Source organism: Notolabrus celidotus, chromosome 21 (assembly GCF_009762535.1).
Source record: "Notolabrus celidotus isolate fNotCel1 chromosome 21, fNotCel1.pri, whole genome shotgun sequence".
In the NCBI taxonomy this organism is placed as follows: domain Eukaryota; kingdom Metazoa; phylum Chordata; class Actinopteri; order Labriformes; family Labridae; genus Notolabrus; species Notolabrus celidotus.
In genome coordinates, this window is record NC_048292.1 from 16,901,579 (window position 1) to 16,923,666 (window position 22,088).

A 22,088-nucleotide genomic window follows, 5' to 3' on the forward strand; every position below is an offset into this window, starting at 1 on the left:
CTACAGCTACGAACATGTAGCTATGTGGCTATGCTAACTAGCGCTAGCACTTATCCATGGTAAATAAAAATCATCCACTAGATCTTCAAATCTGCAGACGTGGGGTGTCAAACCGACCTTTGTGTTTATTAAGACAGCCTACAACTAGCATGCCTCCCTCCTAAGCTCCTTGTTAGCACACATGTGTGCAGGTAATGAAAAACGGGGGAGGGATTCAGTATTATTTTATACAGTCTCTGGGCTGAACAAGCTCCGAGCTCTGACTCCGTGACAGACCGGATATTGTTGTTACGTAACAAAAACACGGAAGTCTGAAACGGCTCGTTTCACACACATTTACAGAAAGGTGTAGAAATCAGAACAGGGGCAGAATGGATTTTTTTCATTCTCGGGGGGTTTGTAGACATGCCAGGGAGACATATTTCAGGTGATGAACCATTAAAAAGTCAATTTTGCATGATATGTCACCTTTAAAACGATTCAGTTTACATTTGGGGACTCTGTACCGTCTTCCAGATGGTAAAAGTTCATACTCAGAGTAAAGGATGTGCAGTGGATCTGAAAGTATTCTCTGAGTCTGCCCAAAAACACACTGCTCATAAATGGCCTGTAGGGAAGGGTTGCCAGTCTTTCCTATGACCTTCATGGCAGTCTGCACCAGGCAAGAGAGTTTGGTTTTAAGCTGAACAGAGAGGTAACCATACCATGCTGCAGCCTGATAAAACAAAAACATAGCCTGTTGATGAACACCAAACACCCTGAGCCGACGTTCAAAATGCAATCTTTGCTGTACACAGGGACACAGGTTATCAATGTGGGTCTCCCAGCGAGATGGACACCTAAATATTTTTCATAGTTTAATGCAATCATATGGAAACAGAAATGCAAATATAGAAGCTGTACAACTTAAACACATTATCCTTTAAAGTCACCTAATAATAATTCACAGCAGACTGAAATAGCCCCCCTATGTAACAACAAGAGAGTTGTGAATCTGTTTGAATCTAAGCTCGGCCTCAAGAATCAAATTGAATCTAATTGAGAGATATTGAAAAACTCACACTGCTACTGTTCACTATACGTTCTCTCTTACTTATAGAGTGGGCGGCTGTAATCAAAATAATCTTTGCTAACCACTTATCCATTTTCTACTCTTCTCTGTTTCTTACACTCATAATAAACACGTGACCTTTCCAGATCTTTGAACACATTTAGGTATTTTGCTGTTCAACAAAAAAAAGGGCATCCATAAAAGCAGTTCCCCATATCAGTTTTATCATTACACCAAAGTTTTCGCCTGCTGTTATCCCTTTGATGTCTCCTTTTTAAAGTCGCCCCTCCAGAACAATTTCAAAGTTTTCAATGTGCAAAACAACTGCGGTAGGTAGGTGTCGATCATTTTCTCTAATAACTTCTGAAAAAAGAGGAGTGGAGTGAAACTTCGTGCTGCAAGTTTTGCAGGAGAGAAAGCAGCAGTACATGGCTTTCCATAAACCAAAGCTTTATTGGCTGTCTGTGCTTTGATGCTGCACACATGGCAGGCCAGCACTAACAAATGTTTCATAAAAACTGCTCTGATGTGTGTGTTTGCCGTCCTGTGTTTTCTCTTGCGAGGCCAGAAAGCTGTAAGAGGGAGTTTGTGTGCAGAGTTCAGCTTTAGGTAGGAGTCTCTTCAAACAGTGGAGTGTTACATGTCAGATATATACATATTACATACATTTAATGTAAAGGTGTGTCTGTGTGTGTCTTAAAAGGCATGTGAAACCTTACAAGAGAGCCCGCCAGCTTCACTTTTTTCTGCCTCTGACTTCTAGCTTTACTTTTTTCTTTCTTCAATACTTTCAGCTGTTAGAAAAAGCAGCAGTTCACACCTCAAAGCTTGTGTGTGTGTGTGTTTGTGTGTGTGTGTGTATCTGAGAGAGGGAGAGGAAGACAGACAAAGGAAGAGGAGTACAGATAAAGTCAGCATGGAGCAGATGAGTATAGGAGGCCCAGTGCTCGCTGCATGTCTGCCCCAGGACAGGAGCTGTCAGCTGGGAGAGAAATACTACACTGCAGGGCCCCACTCTGGAGACTCAGGGACTTAACTAGTAGCTGTGTGTGTGTGTGTGTGTGTGTGTGTGTGTGTGTGTGTGTGTGTGTGTGTGTGTGTGTGTGTGTGTGTGTGTGTGTGTGTGTGTGTGTGTGTGTGTGTGTGTGTGTGTGTGTGTGTTTGTAAGAAGGAGAAAGAGAGACAAAGACAGAGGGAGAAATCAAAATCAGGTTTGATTTTACGTCACTGAGTAGAAGTAGATTATGCACAGTCATGAATGCCTGAGCAAACCATGTGTGTGTATACGTGCGTGTGTGAGCATGTGTGTGTATGCGTGTGTGTGTATGCGTGTGTGTGCGCGTGCGTGCCTCCAGGCAGCATGAGCTACAGCTCTAAGCCAGCTGTGCTATTGTGTCTCGGTCCTCCCATCTCTCTCCTACTCTGTTCTCTCTTTTTACAACCTTTATTTTAATCCACAGTCATTCAAACATTCCAGAAAATCTTTCTGTTTTCTTCCTTTCCAACAATCAAGAGTCGAGATATGGCTTCAGGATTATGCCAAAATCTAACAATATACCTAGAGGGAAATAAAACCTGTGTAGATACATCCCATGATGCATCCTCAGTGCCGTATGTAGAGGTGTTTCATAGTCTTCCACTGTCTTTTATCTGACATGAAACAACCCAGCCGAGACTCAGCTGACCCTTAGCATGTATCCGGATATCCAAATCTCTAATGTTAACGTATGTTTTATAGAAACATTGGAAACATATTATAAGTGCCCTGTTTCAAGGCTGTCCAAGGTTATTGCAGCCTGTTTCTACTACACTTTTTCTTGAACATCGTTGAAGACATTAAGGATAATGAAAGTAATTAATTTCATTGAGTACAAAAAAGGTTCATCCTTCAAAAATATTTGTTTTCATTTACCCAACGCTTCTTTTACACGGTTATTGTAATGTGCGAGGGCAACATGCTAACGCTTTAACACTGTTCAATATTGCAATAACGACATGTAATGCATAAATCAAATAATATTAAAGAGTCTATTTTAATTAATTTTAAACAAAACCTGAATCCAAAATAAATTTAAAAGGAATTTATTTTTCACCACTAAATCTGAGGGTATAGCTAGCTATTAGCTATAGCTAGCTTTAGCATCAGTCTGCATCAAAATAATATGAAAGCATGGACAATAAATGCAGGCCTCTGTCCAATAGGTGAAATGACTGCATGCAAAAAGAGAGACAGTGATGAAATTGTGTTACATTTTGCAGCGAGCCCTTTAACTAACACAAAACATACATCATTTATGTCGATTTAATAGAAATAAGATGTAAATGTAAAGATTAAAGTTGTACATAGAGGCGCTGTTGGCCTAGTGGCTTAAGTGCATGACCCAGATACAGAAGCTATAGTCCTTGTCGCAGTGGTCTCTGGTTCGACTCCCGGCCTTGAACATTTACTGCATGTCCTCCCCCTCTCTCTACTCCTAACATTTCCTGTCTCTCTTCAGCTCTTAAGCTAATATAACTTAAAAGTTGGTATTTTCCCTTTTTCATTTTAGTTCAGATATCTGGCTGCTCCTTTATTCATTATATTACGTCTTCAGTCTTGAAAATAAGTGAGTTTTCCTCTTAGATGTATTACCATGTTCTCTCAGTGTTATCCCTCAATAATCTCAATATTGTTCTTGTATAATCTCTATAACGTTTCTTCTGATACTCTGTCATAGTGTTGATATAGAACATATAAGAATAAAACAAAAGAATGATTGAAATAAGTAAATATGATTTGACTAAATGTAATTAAAAATGAATGCACATATCTAGCGCACATACACACATCCAATAACTCTGAGCCCTTTGGTTGTAAACAGAGTTTGAAATGTAACACTTTCAATTTTAATTATAATTCAACATTTTTATTTGAAATCTTACACACAAACCTTGAGATTAAGCCGTCATGAGTACAGTTAGTATGATTATCATGTTTTTCTGAGTCCTCTGTCATAAGAAAAGTGAGTGTGCTCATTTAAAGAGTGTAAATGTTCATTAATGTCTCAGAGATAAGGCCTAACACTTCCTGTTGTTCTCATTAGTCCTGCATGTCAGAGAGAAACCTCCCCTCACAGAAACGAGGTCGAGCTTGACACGCACCAAGTCCAGCAGGGGTTAAAGAGTGATCCGTGGCGTCGTACGAGCAGCCTGCTGTGTAACCAGAGCAGACAGAGTCACACCAAACAATGGAGAGCTGCTTTGTTCAGTCGGAAACAGAGAGCAGAGAGAGGGGATTATTTCTAAAATAGCTCTGTGTTTGTCTTAGGCAGGGGCTGGCCAATGTCACACTGGACTGAATCTACACGCACACACACACACACACACACACACACACTTCATTCTTACACACACTTTGAGCTCTGGATACACACAGACAACTTGTGAACATGCACACACACCCAACGAAGTTCATCCACCTACAGGAAGACATGCTGTCACGAACATAGACATACAACTGTTTCTTGAACGCACACACGCATACACACACTGCAGAGAATGTGACAGCATGGAAGAGATAACGCAGCACACATGGGGAAGCTGCTTTGGTGTGTGTGTAGAAAAATGTGTGTGATCTAAGACCAGGCATTAGTGTGTGTGATAAAGTGAGGGGCCTTAAGTGGTTTGAGGAAGGAGAGAGCCCACGTGTGTGTCTGTGTTTGTGTGTGTGCCAGGGTTGGGGTCAGGTGCCTGGCGCGTTTGCCTGTATCTGCTTACTGTCTGCCTTGTCGCCACGGCGATGACATCATGGCACACGACTGCCAAACGACGGAAAGAATGCCTCTCGCCCTCTTTATAGACGAAGAGGAGAGGAGAAGTGAGATAGGGAGAGAGTGAGAGACGGAGGAGATGAGGGGCACATGGTGGGCGAGTGATACTGACTGTGAGTAGGTGAGAGAGAGAGAACCAGTAAGGGTGGGAAGATAATCTAACTGTAAATGGAAAATTGGGAACTTTCGGGATAAGCTGTGAAATAATAGCTGATCCAGAAGTGCGTCAACAGATGTAGCCACCACTTTTCTTTTTAAGCTGCTGCAAGGACTCCCTTGTAAAACAGACTTTGTACCTCAATGAGACTATTCCTGGTAAAATAAAGGTTAATACAAAAAATTAAAACTTTGGTACAGGTCATATGTTCTGTGGAGGGAAGTGAAAAAATTTGATATCATGTGGCGGGATAAATGTTCTTGCATCAGTTCCAAGGAACACTCTGTTTGATTACTTTGAACATGTTTTAGTGACATTTTCTGACATTGACCATATCATTTGTTGTTTAAATTAATAAGCAGTGTTAACTAGTTTATTGTAGCGATTAGTTTTAACATGCTTTGACATTTTGGCCAACAGAAACCTACTAATAGGGCCTGGTGGCCTTTTGTGCTAGTGCTTGAAAATATCAGCATCTTTCCCTGCATTAACTACACTTATCTGCCATCACTAACATCTTTCCTTTTTCCCAAACTTACTTTATTCAAACATGATTCTACTCAGATATTTTAGATCATAAGAACTGCTTTTATATCCATTGTTTCTGAGGTTTGGCAGATTCAACCTTTATCAAAGTCTGGTGAAAGGGTTTCAGGAAAAACATCAGTAAAAAAAAAAGTCAGTCATAAGCTAAGAAAGAAAAAGTGAATGATTTAATACAACAGGATTTTAAACCTCCTGAAACAGTTTCATCATGTGTCCCACTTATTTCGAGGTAACGCACCTCACATCACAAAACAATCTAGCAGGAATGCGGCCTTGTACATCTTCGACTCGTCCCAGCGCTGCAGTACTGGACAGTGTTGTAATGTCTGCAACACATTTTGTCAACTTGTTTGTTTGAGACCTATCCACACCAGAACAACAGTTTCATGAAGTATTATATTGTCTGCATACAAGCTAGCAGCTTGTAATGCTGCTGAACAGTGAAAGAAAAGACTAACAGCTAAACATTCAGATTGAAAAATGGACCCCAGGATGTAAAGAACAAGATTACTATTACAACATTAAGGCAAAAGAATTGTCCAAATAAGGAAGTCTAAATATAAGAGGTAACCTTTGTGACAAGCTCTTACTCTTAGTTCACAGTTAGCAGGCCCTCTCTTATCTCACTGTGCCCTCCTTATTGCCGCAGAAAGGAAAGACTTGAAAGGAAAGCTTCAGATCTGAGGCCACAGATCCACTGGGAACTTTTTCCCCTTGCTGCGCTGGCTGCAGTTTTCTTTGTTAGTTCCAATAGCAGGGACATTTTACCAGCAGAGCAGAGAGCACACTGTGTTTTTAAAGAACCTTGTGATGGCAGAATTATACGAAGATTTAAAAAAAATATCTGCACTTCAAACAGATTTTAATGATGGAGCAGCCACATCCAGCTCTTGTCGTAAGCACGTGTTTAGCTCTGAAAGCAGAGTGTGTTTAAGTGAGTATGTGCTTGTGTGTGTGTGCATGTGCGTGTGCGTGTGCATGTGCGTGCGCGTGTGTGTGTGTGTGTGTTGGTGGGGTAAAGGGTGAGCCACCGGGAGGCCCAGAATGAGACGGGTGCATCTGGAATAAATATCATTTTATCACTAGAGTTTATATGTGCCATGTGCTGGCAGGTAACCCTCAGATATGGTATTAAACTAAACGCACTGTTAGCTTTAACAAGACTGATGTTCCGTTAGCCTCACTCTCTGTGTGTGTGTGTGTGTGTGTGTGTGTGTGTGTGTGTGTGTGTGTGTGTGTGTGTGTGTGTGTGTGTGTGTGTGTGTGTGTGTGTGTGTGTGTGTGTGTGTGGTAGTAAAAGGGAAAGACTGTGACTGGGTTCCAGTGTCCAGTGTAGCAGGAGGAAGACCAAGAGCTTAACATTTTCTGTTTTCACTCCTTAAAGAAACTGATGAAAGAGTATTTAGATCACCTTGTGACTTTGTTCATTTCATCACTGAAAACTATGATGACAAATATTCCTTAGCTACCTTTCTTTCCATGACCACAACGAAAAGTCACCATCAAAATCTAAGAAGTCTTTGTAAAGAAAGTGCTGAGAAGACTGAGAGTGATTAAATGTATCCTGGGAATCAATCCTCCCACCACGCTCTGTAACCCCCCTGAGCCCCCACTCCAGACAAGATTGCAGCAGCCCAGATGCATGATGGGACACTTGTACACTGACAGTGCGGTTCGTGAGGTTACCCGAAGAATCTGTGGGTGTTCGCACAGTCCAAACATGTAATCTGTCTTCATTTAGACACTCATCACTGCATTCCTCACTTCACCACTGTATCTGTGTGTGAGTGAGTGTGTGTGTGTGTGTGTGTGTGCGTCTGCGTGTGTGTGAGAGAGAGAGTTTATGTCTGTGTGTGTCAGAGAAAGACATACCTTCATACATACTTGTGTCAAGGTGCAGTGATAGTGTTCAGGTGGCGGCTAAAGAAATACAGAACAGAGATAGAGTTCATCTAAAATGTGAGATCCAGTGAGACTGACAAAGAGGGAATATTTGTGTTCATTCGTATGGAAGTTTGCATTTTTGTGTGTGTGTGGATTTGCATATGTGATTGCATGCGGCCACTCTTTAGGACATCTGGGATTGTGGAAAAACCGTCATGATCTAGATTTCCCAGAATTCAGAGCCTTGGGTGTCCTCAGAGGGGGACTGAGCCAGATCTGTGGCGGATGGGATGGATGGGATTGATGGGATGCGGCTTGTTGCTCTCGGGCCAGAATGCTATCTATCTGTCAGCCCGATCATCCAGACAGAGACACAGAGAGGGACAAGAGGGTTAGAACAACGGACATAGACCAGAGTCATGGCCATGCATGTGTGTTAATGCATGTTAATGTTGTTAAAGATGGAGACACAGTGTTTAAAAAGGGTCAAAGGTCGTCTGTCACTGAGGTTCCCACCATACAAAAAGTGGGAACATTATGATCGCATCATTTTACGACCGGAGCTCCATATTTCTGCTTAAATACACCAAATTTATCTTCCTAAATCACAAAGCGGTGCGCCCACTAAGAAGACTTCCCTCCACTTGTTGACACACCATGGATTTACTATGACATTAACATTCACACAAATTAGTATCTAGGCTGCACATACTTTTGGTTTCTTTGTTCAGATTTTTTTTTTATTTCCATTTTCGGGGATTTTCGTCCTCACCTCAATATCAGGAAGATGACTGGAAATGTGGTGCTCATAAAGTAAAGATGACATTTTAAAATATTTAACAGGACCATCTTGTGTCTCTGTCACTGGGAATGTTCCACTGAAGGTTCCAGCAGACTTGAAGAAAAAGACATCGCTTTTGAGTAGTTTGAATGTCATTTTTAACCTCTTTGTGAGGGAGTGGTGGGAGAGCTCTCAGGAAACTTCAAAATGTAGATTTAAAGGAGTTTTGTTCTGTAATTCTGATGAACAAAACTTTAATTTCGTCGCTTTTATATTGGTGATTTGTCCAAGAAAGGTAGAAACTGCTCTTGAACACCACATCAATTCTTTCTTAAAGTTACCTCTTCTGGGGCGCTATCACCCTAGCAGTTTAAGCATGCGCCCCATGTAGGTTATAGTCCTTGTTGCAACGGTCGCTGGTTCAACTCCCGTCCTCAACCATTTGCTGCTTGTCTCACCCAAATGGCAACCTCAGGTCTCGAAATATGAAGGCTATGCGGAAGTGTTATAAAATACTGTTCATTGAGCGTCCACTTGAGGCTGGCTGAAGAAACACCAGAAACTTCAGACAAACCAATTCAAACAAGATGATATTTGCAGCGTAAATAAACATGTTTACATCCTGGTTCAAAAACGAATTTGGTCTGAAGAGCTCATTTCTGTATCGGCACACGCTGTACAGGGGGTGAATTTTTGCCCATTTAAGGACATGACTGACTTGATTGACAGGCGTGAACACTGAAGCTGTTGGCTAGGAGGCTCAAAGCCCGCCTCTTTACCTCACACTAACTCGACAGCAGTTAGATTGAGTTCAGCATTTCCAATATGGCTGCCGCGGTTGATTGGCTTCAAAACAGCGCTTCAGAAACAGATGGGTGACGTCACGGGTACTACGTCCATTATTTATACAGTCTATGGTCTCACCCCACTCTCTACTCCCCACATTTCCTGTCTCTCTCTCCAGCTGTCATATCCAATAAAGGTGAAATGCCCCAAAATGTAACTTAAAGAACACAGTTCATTACTTCAGTGTACAGAAGAGGATCAGGGACACTGACAAACTTTTTTTTTTCAGGAGGGCATGGGATCAAAAATTTCAAGGTGTTATTTTCTTTTAATTCTGAGATTACAGTCAGAAATCTAAAAAAAAATCTGAGATTAAAGTCATCATTCTGAGAAAATTCAGAGAAGAAAGTCAGAATCTTAAGACCTTTGCTCGCCTGCCCTCAAAACGATTTTTTTTCAGTTGCCTCAATTCCTCTTCCTTATCAGTGTGCTTTGTTTCAAAGTCTAATTAGTTCTAAGTTGATTTCTAGCATTTCTAACACATTCTGTGATTGTTCTTTTCAGGCAGGAGGCTCTGCTGGCAGCCATCAGTGAGAAAGATGCCAACATCGCCCTGCTGGAGCTCTCCTCGTCCAAGAAGAAGAAAACCCAGGATGAGGTGGCAACTCTGAAGAGGGAGAAAGACGGTCTGGTTCATCAGCTCAAACAGCAGGTAGGAAAACCTTACACGTGCACGCATTGCTTTAAATCCAAGGTAGGATGTGTGGTCAGTTATTTAAATGAGAGGAGAGAAGTGTGGAAAGGAGAAAAAGCAAGCACAGGTGAGGTGGCTTTGACGAGTGGAGTTAAGAAAAACAAGAGATGCAGAGAGAAACTGAGTCCAGATGTGACCACAGTCCTCCGACCACCGCGGGTAAATTTAGGATTAACCGTCCCCTCCCTCGCTCGCCACACGCAAACACACACAGAGTTCAAATGTGTTGCAAATCTCCTCTGACAACACTTTCATATAAATCTGAATGTATTTACATTTTCCTTTTACACACACACTGAGGCGTACACGTCACCCTGCTGGAATGGATACACCTTCACTGCGCTACAGAGCAGAAATCTGTATACTCGCAAACACACTAATACCAATGTGTACACACTCACCCAGGCCAAAAACAAGGAAATAAACATGACCAAATGCCTCTGTGGTTCCACACAGAGGTCTATTCACACACACACACACACACACACACACACACACACACACACACACACACACACACACACACACACACACACACACACACACACACACACACACACACACACACACACACATTCTCAGAGACACACTCATACACATTTAAGGTTCTCTTGGGTCCAGTGAATTAACCAACTCCTCAGTGGAGGAGCCAACAGGGAGTTTGTTCAATTTTCTCTTTAGTCTTCTACATTAACCCTTTATTATCACACCTTGTGTTCGTGCCTGCTGCCTGCCTGCACACATGAAGAGCAAGAGGAAACATACTGATACAAATCTTTTAATTGAATCAATGAATAATAGCAAGAAGTGTAACTTTTTGGTGTTTTAATGATCATACATATCAAGATGTCAGGTGTTAACAGCCAATTTAAAGGCTGTTATCAGTTTTTTTTTATATTAGCGATAGACCTCTTACTTGGCAAGATGACACTCTCTGTTGTCAGGATTGAATGACCCAAGTGACAACACCTACTGCCAGTGTGACATGAGCCAGTTATAGAAGGAGGTCACTGAGTATATCACACGAGAAAATCTGCACAGGACAGAGGTCTGAGCTCATGGATGAGTGAAAAAAAGGAAGGACTTTGACCCAAGAGATCAGGATCTCTTTCAAGTCTAAAAGTCAAAGATGAGTCACTTGCCCCTGCTTACATGTAACAACTAATTATGCACCTTCTAGCCTAACAGAAGAAGTGGTAATTCTTGATATGAAGCATTCTAATGGTCGTGATAACAGTTGTTTTCAGAGCTTATATTTTGGGCTTCTTTCATGCCTGTATTGAGAGATAGGACAGTCCACAGAGTTGCAAAAAAGGACAAGAGAATGGGGAATGATTAAGCCGCAACCTCTGGTGTTAAAAAATGATGCAAATGCAGAAGTGCAAAAAGCTGCAGTTCCTCTAGTGTCCACTTGAGGCTGGCTCCAAAGTCAAGGAATTCCCATTGGGTCCTATGTTAAGCTGCACGTTTACAGCCCAGGGAAAATAATATTTTGATGTGAAAGTCTTCTTTCTTTTTTCATACACAGTCTATGTGTGAGGAGTTATGCCCAGATTTGCATATTTGGGGGCATGGTGTCAACTTTCAGCTCCATCTCTTTGCATGTTTCTAGTTTGACCTCAACTTATTCCCAATATGAAGATTGACGTCATTGGGCTCCATAAAACCTCTTCAGAATCCAATAGGTGACGCCACTGAGACCACGACCATGTTTTTTACAGTCTATGGGAATTACATGTCGGGAAAGGGAAGTGGGTGGGAGTTGAACCTTGGACTACTGTAGCCTCTCTTCATGGGGTGCGCAATTTAAGCACTGAGCTCATCCAGCACCACCAAGATTTCAGGGGATTGAATGGTCAGATGACTTCCAGAGCAGGTTACATAAGGTACATGTGCTTCAAACTGACTGTAGCCACACAAAGAAAACAGGCCTCCTGCACCACTGACACCCATCCGTCCCTATCTCCAGTGAGTGCTCCATCACGGAGAAAGAAGCCCAACACACATCACGTGTCTATGAGCGAACATTTATTACATGCAGTCTACTTCTACTGTGAACCAGCTGCTTGTGTTTTAGCCCACAGTTGTCTGTTCAACAGTAAGTGTACTCAGCTGAATACATTTTTTATTTCTGTACACATACCATCAGTCACACGCACATTGTACCAACCACGAAACACACAGAATCAAAGATGGTACCTCGTATTTCAACACCAAACTAAAAATGAAGAGCTCTGTGTTCACTATTATTACTATTGATTTACAAACTGTGAGACTCAACTACAATTCACATGACAGTAATGGAGAGGTAAGCCTCTAAAACAGCTCCCAAAGATATTGCAACAGATTCCCTGTTTTTGAATATTGCCAAAAATCCACTTTGTGGATAGAGTGGGCTCATATGGATTCACAGATTGCATGCAGAAGGAGAGAAATTGTATGCATGTGTGTCACAGGGTGTTTGAATGGGTGTGTAGGTGAAAGTCAGGAGGTGTTGTAGAGACTCCGTGTCAAATGAAGTCATTATAACACGCAACACTCGTCTCTCCTCCTCCCTCGTCCCTCTGTCTCTCTTTCTTTCAGTCCTATTTGAAGTCATTTATGACACCTCAGGGTCTTGAAGGTGGTTACTGACGACAGAGACTCCACTGTCTGCTGGTGTGTGTGTGTGAGTGTGAGTGATTGTGTGTGTTATGTGGGTCTAAGCAAGGGTGTGAGCGGTTTTGCTTCCCTCGTAGTCTCTCTCTCTCTCTCTCTCTCTCTCCCTCTCTCCCTCCCTCTCTCTCTCTCTCTCTCTCTCTCACTTTCTCTCCATGGTGTCACAATTTTCAGCCCCTTGAAGACAGATCACCGTCGAGACTTCCTCAGTGTTCCTGTGTGTGTGTGTGTGTGTGTGTGTGTGTGTGTGTGTGTGTGTGTGTGTGTGTGTGTGTGTGTGTGTGTAGGTGTGTGTGTGTGTGTGTGTGTTTACAGTGTAACCATCCAGTGAGCGCTGACTGTCGTATTTTTAACTCACCCCTCTAGAGTGACACACACACACACACACACACACACACACACACACACACACACTTTGACACTGATAACCTACCTGACATACCGGACAGAGACAGAGTTGCAGCATGAAATTCAAGGGAGTATAGTTTTGAGATGAAGTAAACAATTCAACCAGCTGTAGACTCTTGACGGGTAAAAATAGGAAGTATTTTAAAATTTTTATAAAACTTAAACTAAAAAGTTAGTTGGAATATAACTTTACCTTTCAAACAGGAATATGTCTTACTTTTTTCTGTGTGATGGAGAACCCAAACATTCATTTTTGGCAGTTTCCATGAGTGATTTTTGACAGGAATCACCTGTCAGTCAATCAGTAGGGCCTCCTTCACCAGCAGGTCTTAGGGGGAAATCTCTCCGAAAAACCTCCCTTCAAGGTTTTCAATAAGATCCTTACATTCATTAATGTCTTCTTACCTGAGATATGTTATTTGGGATTGGTTCATAACTCTGCATTACACTTTCACCATCTTATATTCAGGGTTTAGTAATTAAATGTCATTATTCATTATAACTATGAGAGGACCCACTTACCTGTAAAGCAAGTGTACCCTTCAAGTTTGAGGCCTGCCGACACTCACCACTACAGCACCAAGGGGAACAAAAGTAGGAAAAGTTGTACAAGTAAGCCAACAAATGAGGCGGAGTTATGATGCAGATTGTGATATAATGATTATCAATCCAGTAGCTGTCAAACAGCCAAGAAATACAGTGTCAGAGTGTAATGTTTGCGAGCCCCCCGAAAAACCTCTTAAAATGTGTGTCTGAGTATGCTCCTGAAAAACAAAGTGAAGGTATCCCATCACCAGACCATTCATCAATCCAACAGACTACAGCTTATTTTGATCACAATACGGTTTAACATACTAATACCAGAAGTGGTTTGTTTGCACAAAATCACTTTTTCATTCAAATGTGAAATTTTTTAAAATATATCAGAAACATGATTTTAGTCAGAGGGTATTAAAAATAACAACCTACCACATTTTATGTATTCAATGAGTTTGTTTTATTTTACTTTCTTATTGGAATCTATTTCTTTAAAAAAAACAAGATTTGGTTTTTAAAAAGTCTAGTTATTATGGTCTCATAATCAGGGTGGGCCTATATTAAAGGTGACATATCACTTTTTTCATCAATATATATTGGTCTAAGAGGTCCCCAAAACATGTCTTTAAAGTTTATGCTCAAAAAACACTTTGAAATCAGATTTTGGCATGCCTGAAGAACCCTCTTCTTCAGCCCTCCTCAGAACGCTCTGTTTTCTCTCTGACCACGCCCCCTCAGGAAGTGGATGTGCCTCGGCTCTCCAGCACGTTGATCTAATGTTTACATGTTGGCTGAATATACACGGCTGCTAGCAGACCACGCTACTTCAACCCTCTGAATCTGATCCTGACGGAGAGGCGCCTGCAGCAGGACCTTTCTGAAGGATTGGTCATAGATTTAGTGTTTCTTGTTGTTTTATTTATCAGTATGTAGACGTGTGTCTTGGTACACAGCTACAAACATGTAGCTATGTGGCTATGCTAACTAGCGCTAGCACTTATCCATGATAAATAAAAATCATCCACTAGATCTTCAAATCTGCAGACGTGGGGAGTAAAACCGACCTCTGCCAGAAAGGCAGCGGGACCTTTCTGAAGGATTGGTCACAGATTCTGTGTTTCTTGTTGTTTTATTTGTCAGTATGTCGACGTGTGTCTTGGTACACAGCTACAGCTTAAGCTACGACATGTAGCTATGTAGCTATGCTAACTAGCGCTAGCACTTTTCCATGACAAATACAAATCCACTAGATCTTCAAATCTGCAGACGTGGGGAGTAAAACCGAACTTTGTGTTTATTAAGACAGCCTACAACTAGCATGCCTCCCTCCTAAGCTCCTTGTTAGCACACATTTGTGCAGGTCATGAAAAACGGAGGAGGGATTCAGTATTATTTTATACAGTCTATGGGCTGAACAAGCTCCGAGCTCTGACTCCGTGACAGACCGGATATTGTTGTTACGTAACAAAAACACTGAAGTCTGAAACGGCTCGTTTCACACACATTTACAGAAAGGTGGAGAAATCAAAACAGGGGCAGAATGGATTTTTTTCATTCTCGGGGGGTTTGTAGACATGCCAGGGAAACATATTTCAGGTAGAGAACCATTAAAAAGTCCATTTTGCATGATATGTAACCTTTAAGGGCAAATTATAACACTACAGAAAATATTAAAGTAACACATTCTACGACTGCATATTTGGTCTAAAGTAATATTAAGGTTCAGTAACATAGGATGGTGTTGTTTTATGTATTATGATGCTTATTTTTTCCTGTCTAAGACTGACAAACACAATTGTGCTCTAAGCTTTTTTTTTGACATTATCAGTTTGATTCATGAAACATCTGACTCATATCCTTTCCTTGAATTTTTAAACACTATAGTTTGACGGGTATGTACTTATGAATTTTAAAGAGAACAGAAACCTGAAGTTTTGATGGAATTAAGGGCTGTTTGTACTGTTATAGAAAAACATGTAAGGCTTAATATTGTGTTTAAAAATGATGCTGCTGCGCACTTGGGTCTAAAAAAGCTGGCAAAGATTATCCTATTTAGTCAGAATACATATAAATGGATGAATACAAGAGTAAAAGATGGGTGTCACAGATACTTGAAAACACACCTGTTAAAGTTAAGAAAGTATGCGTGTGTCCCTGAAAGTGTTTCCTGCCTTTTGCCCTCTGACCCCCAGCTGCAGCTTGGGCAGCAGGTTGTATATCAAGGTGACCTCAGCTCTCCTCACCCCTCTTCTCCTCCCCTCTTTCTCACAGTCGTTTTTCATCCTCACTTTTACTCTCAGTTTTTGTATCCTTTCGCTGTGTGGTGGGCCACGAGAAAGAGAGGGAAGTTATGATGAAAAGTGTGTGAAAGCAAAGAGAAGAGGGAGGGAGGGATTGTAATATTTTATGATATGGAACAAGAGGGGGAAGGTGAGGAGTATACCGCCATCTGCCCCTGAGAGAGACACATGTGGTTAACATTTACAGGTGGTGTATGTGTGGCCCTGGCCTCCACCTTTGTTCTCCATCTGTGTGGCTGAAACTTCCCTCTTTTATGGACATTTTTCATACTTTGGCTCTTCATATAAGTGGCTTTGGAAAGCTCTTGAAGATTATGGTTTAGTATTTTCCAGTGTTCCTATTAGGTGCTATATTTGACCTAATCCATCACAGTCTTAAATGATATTGCAGAGACACACGCACAAAATTATATTCAAAAAACGATAGGGAAAGAACAATAAAAATGTAAATCATCACCGATCTGTCCTGGAGACTGGATCAAAAACTGGCTTTTGCGTAGAGAAAATACCTCCAACTGATTTAAACGATTGTCAGCTGTTGTCTGAGAGCGTTATAGCTCTGGGAAAGGAAGGCAACTTCTCTGTACTTCCAGTCTAGCTACTGGTTAACAGTCAACTATATCCAGCCAAAGACTTCATTTTCCATACACTGCATTGTTTACAGTCCAAGTAGCAGTTTGAGAAGCGACCCTATGTTCAGATCAGAAGCCAAGCCTCTACAAATTTGTCTGCTGAATAAATTGCATCAATCGTTGGTTTGTTCAATCCATAGATGAGTCTCAGTTTCACTGTTAACAGTAAGTTACACAGAAGCTTCACTCTGGCTTCCTTTAGTAGTCTAGACCTTTAAAAGAAACTGATTTTTTCTTGTTAGTTGATTGCAATATATGTGTCTTGAATTGCATAAATGCTTATCACACAGAATCAGAATCAACTACAGTTAAGACAATGAATTTGTCATGGTACAAAACAATAAACATGAAAGACAGTGAGCAGGACCCTGATGTGAAGCAAAGGGGTCTTGACCAAGCGGCAACCTCCGGTCTCAAACGATGAAGACCATTTGTAAGTGTTACAAACTGCAATTCATCGAGAATACGCTTGATGCTGGCTGCAGAAACACCAGAAACCACATAGATATGAATGGGAAAAAGACGATCTTTGTAGGATTGATAAACATGTTTACAGCCTGGTTCAAAAACGGCTTGGCCCTAAGTAGCTAATCTCTCTAATGGCACACACTGTACGGGGGGTGAAGATATTAAGATTACAAGTTTTTGCCCAAATAAGGACATGACTGACTTGACTCCCGGTCGGGAACACACAGCTGTTGGCTAGGAGACTCAAACTCCGCCTCTTTACGTCACACTCTGCCTGGTTGAGTTCCGCATTTCTAATATGGCTGCTGCGGTCGATTGGTTTCAAAACAGCGCTCAGGAACAGATGGGTGACGTCACGGATACTATGTCCAATATTTGTACAGTCTATGGTCATGACTCACCCTGTAGGGATTCTAATTTGCATAACCACCATTCACCACACGAAATGAAAATGTTTTTTTTATACAGCTAATAATTATTGTCAAGACCAACCAGAGACTGTAACTGAAGTTTCATTAACAGTCAGAGGTAAAATGTGATGTCTCCTTTCCCCCGATTGGTTGATATGACGTGTGTGATCGTTGATAATTATTCTTTGTTACATTGTGGGTTTGACCAATCAGTATCAAGTATTTAACACTGGTCTGGTAATAAAAAAAATCATATGAAAAGTAGAGTGCTACTTAACAGCAGTAATCGGACTGTAAAGTCAATTCAGTAAAAATTAAACAAATAATAAAATATGAAAACAAAAAAAAGGTTAACATATGAAACACGTGCAATAGCTGTTTTATGAGAGCTGTACACTTGTATAAGATAGTGTTTAGCTTTAAATTGCAGATTGTATGCCTGTGCATGAATGCTAAAATCTTGTCTTCTCTGGTCCCACAATTATTTGAGCATTTCTCATCCAGTCATATGGGTCTTATTCATTTGTGTCTCTTTCTGCACTTAACCATTTATCATTATTTAGTTATAATTATCATGACTTCTCTGTTACTGCCAAAAGTGAACAAATGTGGGTCAAAACTAATTAATTCCTCCGTAGAGACGTATCAGAATGAAATAATTCCCCACGCTGCTTGACTCAGACTCTTTTCATTGTCATTTGTAATTTTCCACTTATCAACAGCTCTCTCCTCTTGATGGAGGAAGGAGAAGAAGAAAGGCTAATCTAATTTTTAATCATGATGAAATAGTTTTTGTCCAGCGATGACTCAGCAACTTTTCACTATTGATAATTGCAGAGATTACAACAAAGGTTCTTCTTTCACTACTGGAGGGAAATATGAAACAATAATCCAATCTAATATTCCCCAGAGCCTTATCACCATGAAATGATTTCCCACAAAGCATGACTCAGCAGATTTCTCCCCTCACTTCACTCCATGTTCATTTGTTTCTCATTCTGTCCGCTGTCAGAGGGTTACAGCGGAGACGCTGGAAGGATAGATGGGGGCGAGAAGGAAAAGACGAGGGAGAAGGAAGGGACAATGGAGGAAGAGGAGGAGTGAAATAATAGAGTGATGATTAGATTAAGTGAGGAATAGAGAGAGTTGGCCCAGAAAGAAGTGGGCTGAGGTCAGCATTCCTGACAATTAGAGAAAAGGGGAAGATGTAAAAAACCCAGTGATGAAAATGAAAAAGGAGGGTTAGGGGGGGTGTTAATTTCTCTCTTTCCCGCAGTTGTCTTTGTTCTCTTTTCCCCACGTATTGTCTTTCTTTGACTTCACCTTTTTAAACCTTTTGTTCTATTTTGTCTAGTTTTAGCTTGGTGGATTCTTGTAGCTAGCAAAGATAACGACTTACATGCAGCCATGACATACTAATGCTAATTAGTCACAATGACTCCAAGAGCCTGTTTTAATGCTTTCGTCAACTCCAAACCAGCCTTTTGTCTCAGGAGAGTGCCTCATTTAGTTCATCAAGGACCGGTGAAGGTGAGCAAAAGCTCCACATGTTAATGAGCTTGCTAACACTTGCTAACTATCACTTAGCAAGCTTGTTTGTTTGGTCACCAAAGGATCTGGAAATTTACACACTTTGTTCAAAGCAGGTCAACTCTTGTCACAAAACCACTGCAGTTATACATGCTTTAATAAAATGAAATAATATAAAAAATTAAATAGAAGCTAAGTTAAAGAGGATGGTGACATTGATACTTGTCAGCTTTGTTAATTTGACCTGCGAAATGTGTGATTTAATTTAGAATAATTAATGTGTACGCCTCATTCCACCTAATACGTGCTAATTCAAGCAACCCCTCAGCATTGGATACAGTGTTGCCAACTCCTTAGTGAGGAAAGAAGCTATTGGCTGTCCTAAAAGTTGCTAGAAATCACTAAATGATGTCATCACTTAATTTGCATAATTTAAATGGTAATGTAGGAGAGACGTGTAGCGTTGAGGAAGAGACAAAAAGAGAGTAAAAAACACCCCAGATATGTTTATAATTACACTTAGGAGCCTACAAGAAATCAAAGTAAAACATTACATTTTTCAACCAGAACATTTTCTACATTTTTATTGTATACAATCTACATTAACTATCTAAATGGACCAAAAAGAGACAGTAGGAGGGATCAGCCAGCGGTGTCTTCGTACATGCGTGATATATTTGCAGTCTGAATGCTGAGGGATGAACGCCTCCTGCTCTGAATGCAGCTAGGAGGGACTCACAGCAGCATCCACTGCTCGTTCAGTAGAGTACAAACGATACATGCTTTCACTTCAGTCTCAAAAAGTTTCCATTTAACAGCAGAAAAAGTCACTAGATTTGTCGCTAGTCGCTTTTTTGAAAAAGAGACGCTAGAGGGGTCTGAAAACTCTCTAAATATAGAGACAAAGTCACTAAGTTGGCAACACTGATTGGATAAGAGGATATGTATGGTATATGTAGTGAAAGGTGTTTGATACCTTTGCAGCACGTTTTACATTTACAGTGGAGCGGTTGGTGAAATCAGTTTTAAAGGACAAATAAGACAGGGACAGTAAGAAAATGAAAACTTAAAGAAGAGAGAAAAAAATAACAAATTGAAGAAGACTGGATAAAAAAAGATATGGAAATGAGAACATATTTTAGAAATGAGGGAGAACGAGTTAGGGAAAATTAGTCACAGTTCTTCGTGTTGAAGGGATTAAAAGACAAGAGGGAGAGAAAATGAGAGGAGAAAATAAGACACTGTTTTTGTTACAAAAAATTTCAGATTATCAAAGGAAGAGGAAGAAAGAGGGACAAAAGAGAGAGAGTGTGAGGCACAACCTGTAATAAAAACACGGAGACCTAATTATAAACACTTGTGCTCAGGGTAGAGCTAAGAGAAAAGGGAACTTTGAGGATTACCAATATTTATCATGAGCAAGCTGTAAGATGAAATGAAAGACGGAAGGATATTTGTGTGTTTGTAGATCAGGTGACCTCTCAAGGTAGCGTACCTGTTTTAATCTAACTGTTGATTATCAGTTAATTTTTCTTTCATCCTTTCTCTATTTCTGAGACTTTCTTTTTCCACAAACAGGAGGAACAGGCTCATTATTCTTCTCAGATATCCTTCTTTAAAATTAGATTCAAATTACTGCTAAGCAAGACAGAAGAAATATGTACACATACATCAGAACGTTGATATTGTGACATGCAGTAATAGGAAATGGTACTCACTTATAACTACTTGTAGTCCTTTTTATTCATAAACTTCAACACAAGGTGAGAAGAGGGTAGACAAAGTAATCAAGCCCCATCGTCTGAAGCCTTTTCCATACTGTCAGTTAAAGGCTCGATATTTAAGCCCCTGTAACGCCTCCCCTTCAGTATGAATGTTTCAGACACGTGATGGTGGGGCAAAGTGAGCTGAAAGGTACCATTGCATCATAATAATTGTGTAGAAAATATAAAACCTTGTTCTTGATTGTGCCATCTGCTTTTGTAACTCATTTAGAGGCACCAGAACTAACCTTATGATCAGATAAAAACTCCTCCTAGGAGCTTTAAGGCACAGAGTGTGAGGGAAGTGATCATGGCCCCACCCAATGAGTCTGGTCAGCCCTTGAGAGTCAATGCAGCTTCATAATTTCACCCTCTTAATGAGCTGAAGCAGCCCGGCTAGCTCAGTCGGTAGAGCATGAGACTCTTAATCTCAGGGTCGTGGGTTCGAGCCCCACGTTGGGCGCAGGAGTTTTGTACAGCAGATGAGTTACTTTGTAATTGATTACACGGAGTTGAACCAGATAGAGATGGAAGAAATAGGCTGTCTTCAGAACCGCCTACTATACTAGCAGTATGACTGATTTGGCCGAATTCAGTATGTAGTATGTGCACGGAAGCAAAATCTGCAGAATGCCAAAACTCCCCGGATCTCTACTGATTTGGGAAAATTTCTCAGTATGCATCGGATCAGTTTCCTTCAAGTACTGTTTCCAACAATGCACAGCGCTAATCTTACACATGTTCTTTTCCTTCTTTTTTTGACGGGGGGAACTCTGTTTTTAGGTGCTGTGAAAATTATTAAATTCCATATGAACCACTTCCTAACTTTTTAAATTATAGGTGGATGCTAAAGAAGCAGTTTGGCTGTTGTTTACTTCCGCTTTCAGAAACCGGAAATCCAGTGATGCCTGGCCAGGCATACTGCAAAACAGATCCAACAGAGCAGTCATATTACGTAGTACCTTCCAACGCAGTATGTAGTAAAACAGCCATAGCGTATGCCAACTCTGTGAGCTGACAATGTCTACTTTCACAGAAGCAAAAAGTGTCAGTGATTCTGCTGTGATGATATACAGCAACAAACACACTTTTAGAGCTTCAGATAGACTCTGCAAGTTGTTTGGTCAACTAACAACGCTAAACAAAGAAATCCAGACACATGCAACATTTCTTTAAAGGAGAAAGTTTAATTTTTAACCAGCTGTGGTCTCCTTTAACTTAAACATCTACGTACTGAGTTAGAGAGGAGTCCACCCCCACCCTGCTGAGTGCAAATGAAGCCTTGAAATTTGACCCATACCTTTGATTGGCCCAGCCCGGCTAGCTCAGTCGGTAGAGCATGAGACTCTTAATCTCAGGGTCGTGGGTTCGAGCCCCACGTTGGGCGCAGGAGTTTTGTACAGAAGAAGAGTTACTTTGTAATTGATTACACAGAGTTAAACCAGATGGAAATGGAAGAACTGGTGTATGCTCTCCACCAGCGGACAATGTCTACTATCTCATGAGCCAGAAGTGTCAGTTCTACTGTGATCATGTACAGCAACAAACCCATTTTGAGAACTTCACATAGACTCAGCAGGTTGTTCGGGTCAACTAGCAATGCTAAAAAAAGAA

At 40.9% G+C, this 22,088-nt stretch overlaps 1 protein-coding gene and 2 non-coding genes across 4 annotated transcripts in view; all 3 read left to right on the forward strand.

The window, feature by feature from the left end:
- Nucleotides 1-22,088, forward strand: part of LOC117805359 (ELKS/Rab6-interacting/CAST family member 1-like) — a 216,451-nt gene that overhangs the window by 149,919 nt on the left and 44,444 nt on the right. For both annotated transcript variants that reach the window (XM_034674050.1, XM_034674051.1), the window contains one exon: nt 9,579-9,726. In XM_034674050.1, the coding sequence (XP_034529941.1) occupies nt 9,579-9,726 (148 nt within the window). The remainder of the gene's footprint in view (nt 1-9,578; nt 9,727-22,088) is intronic.
- trnak-cuu lies at nt 20,865-20,937 on the forward strand. The gene has a single exon. It is a non-coding gene; the product is annotated as a tRNA-Lys (tRNA).
- trnak-cuu lies at nt 21,789-21,861 on the forward strand. The gene has a single exon. It is a non-coding gene; the product is annotated as a tRNA-Lys (tRNA).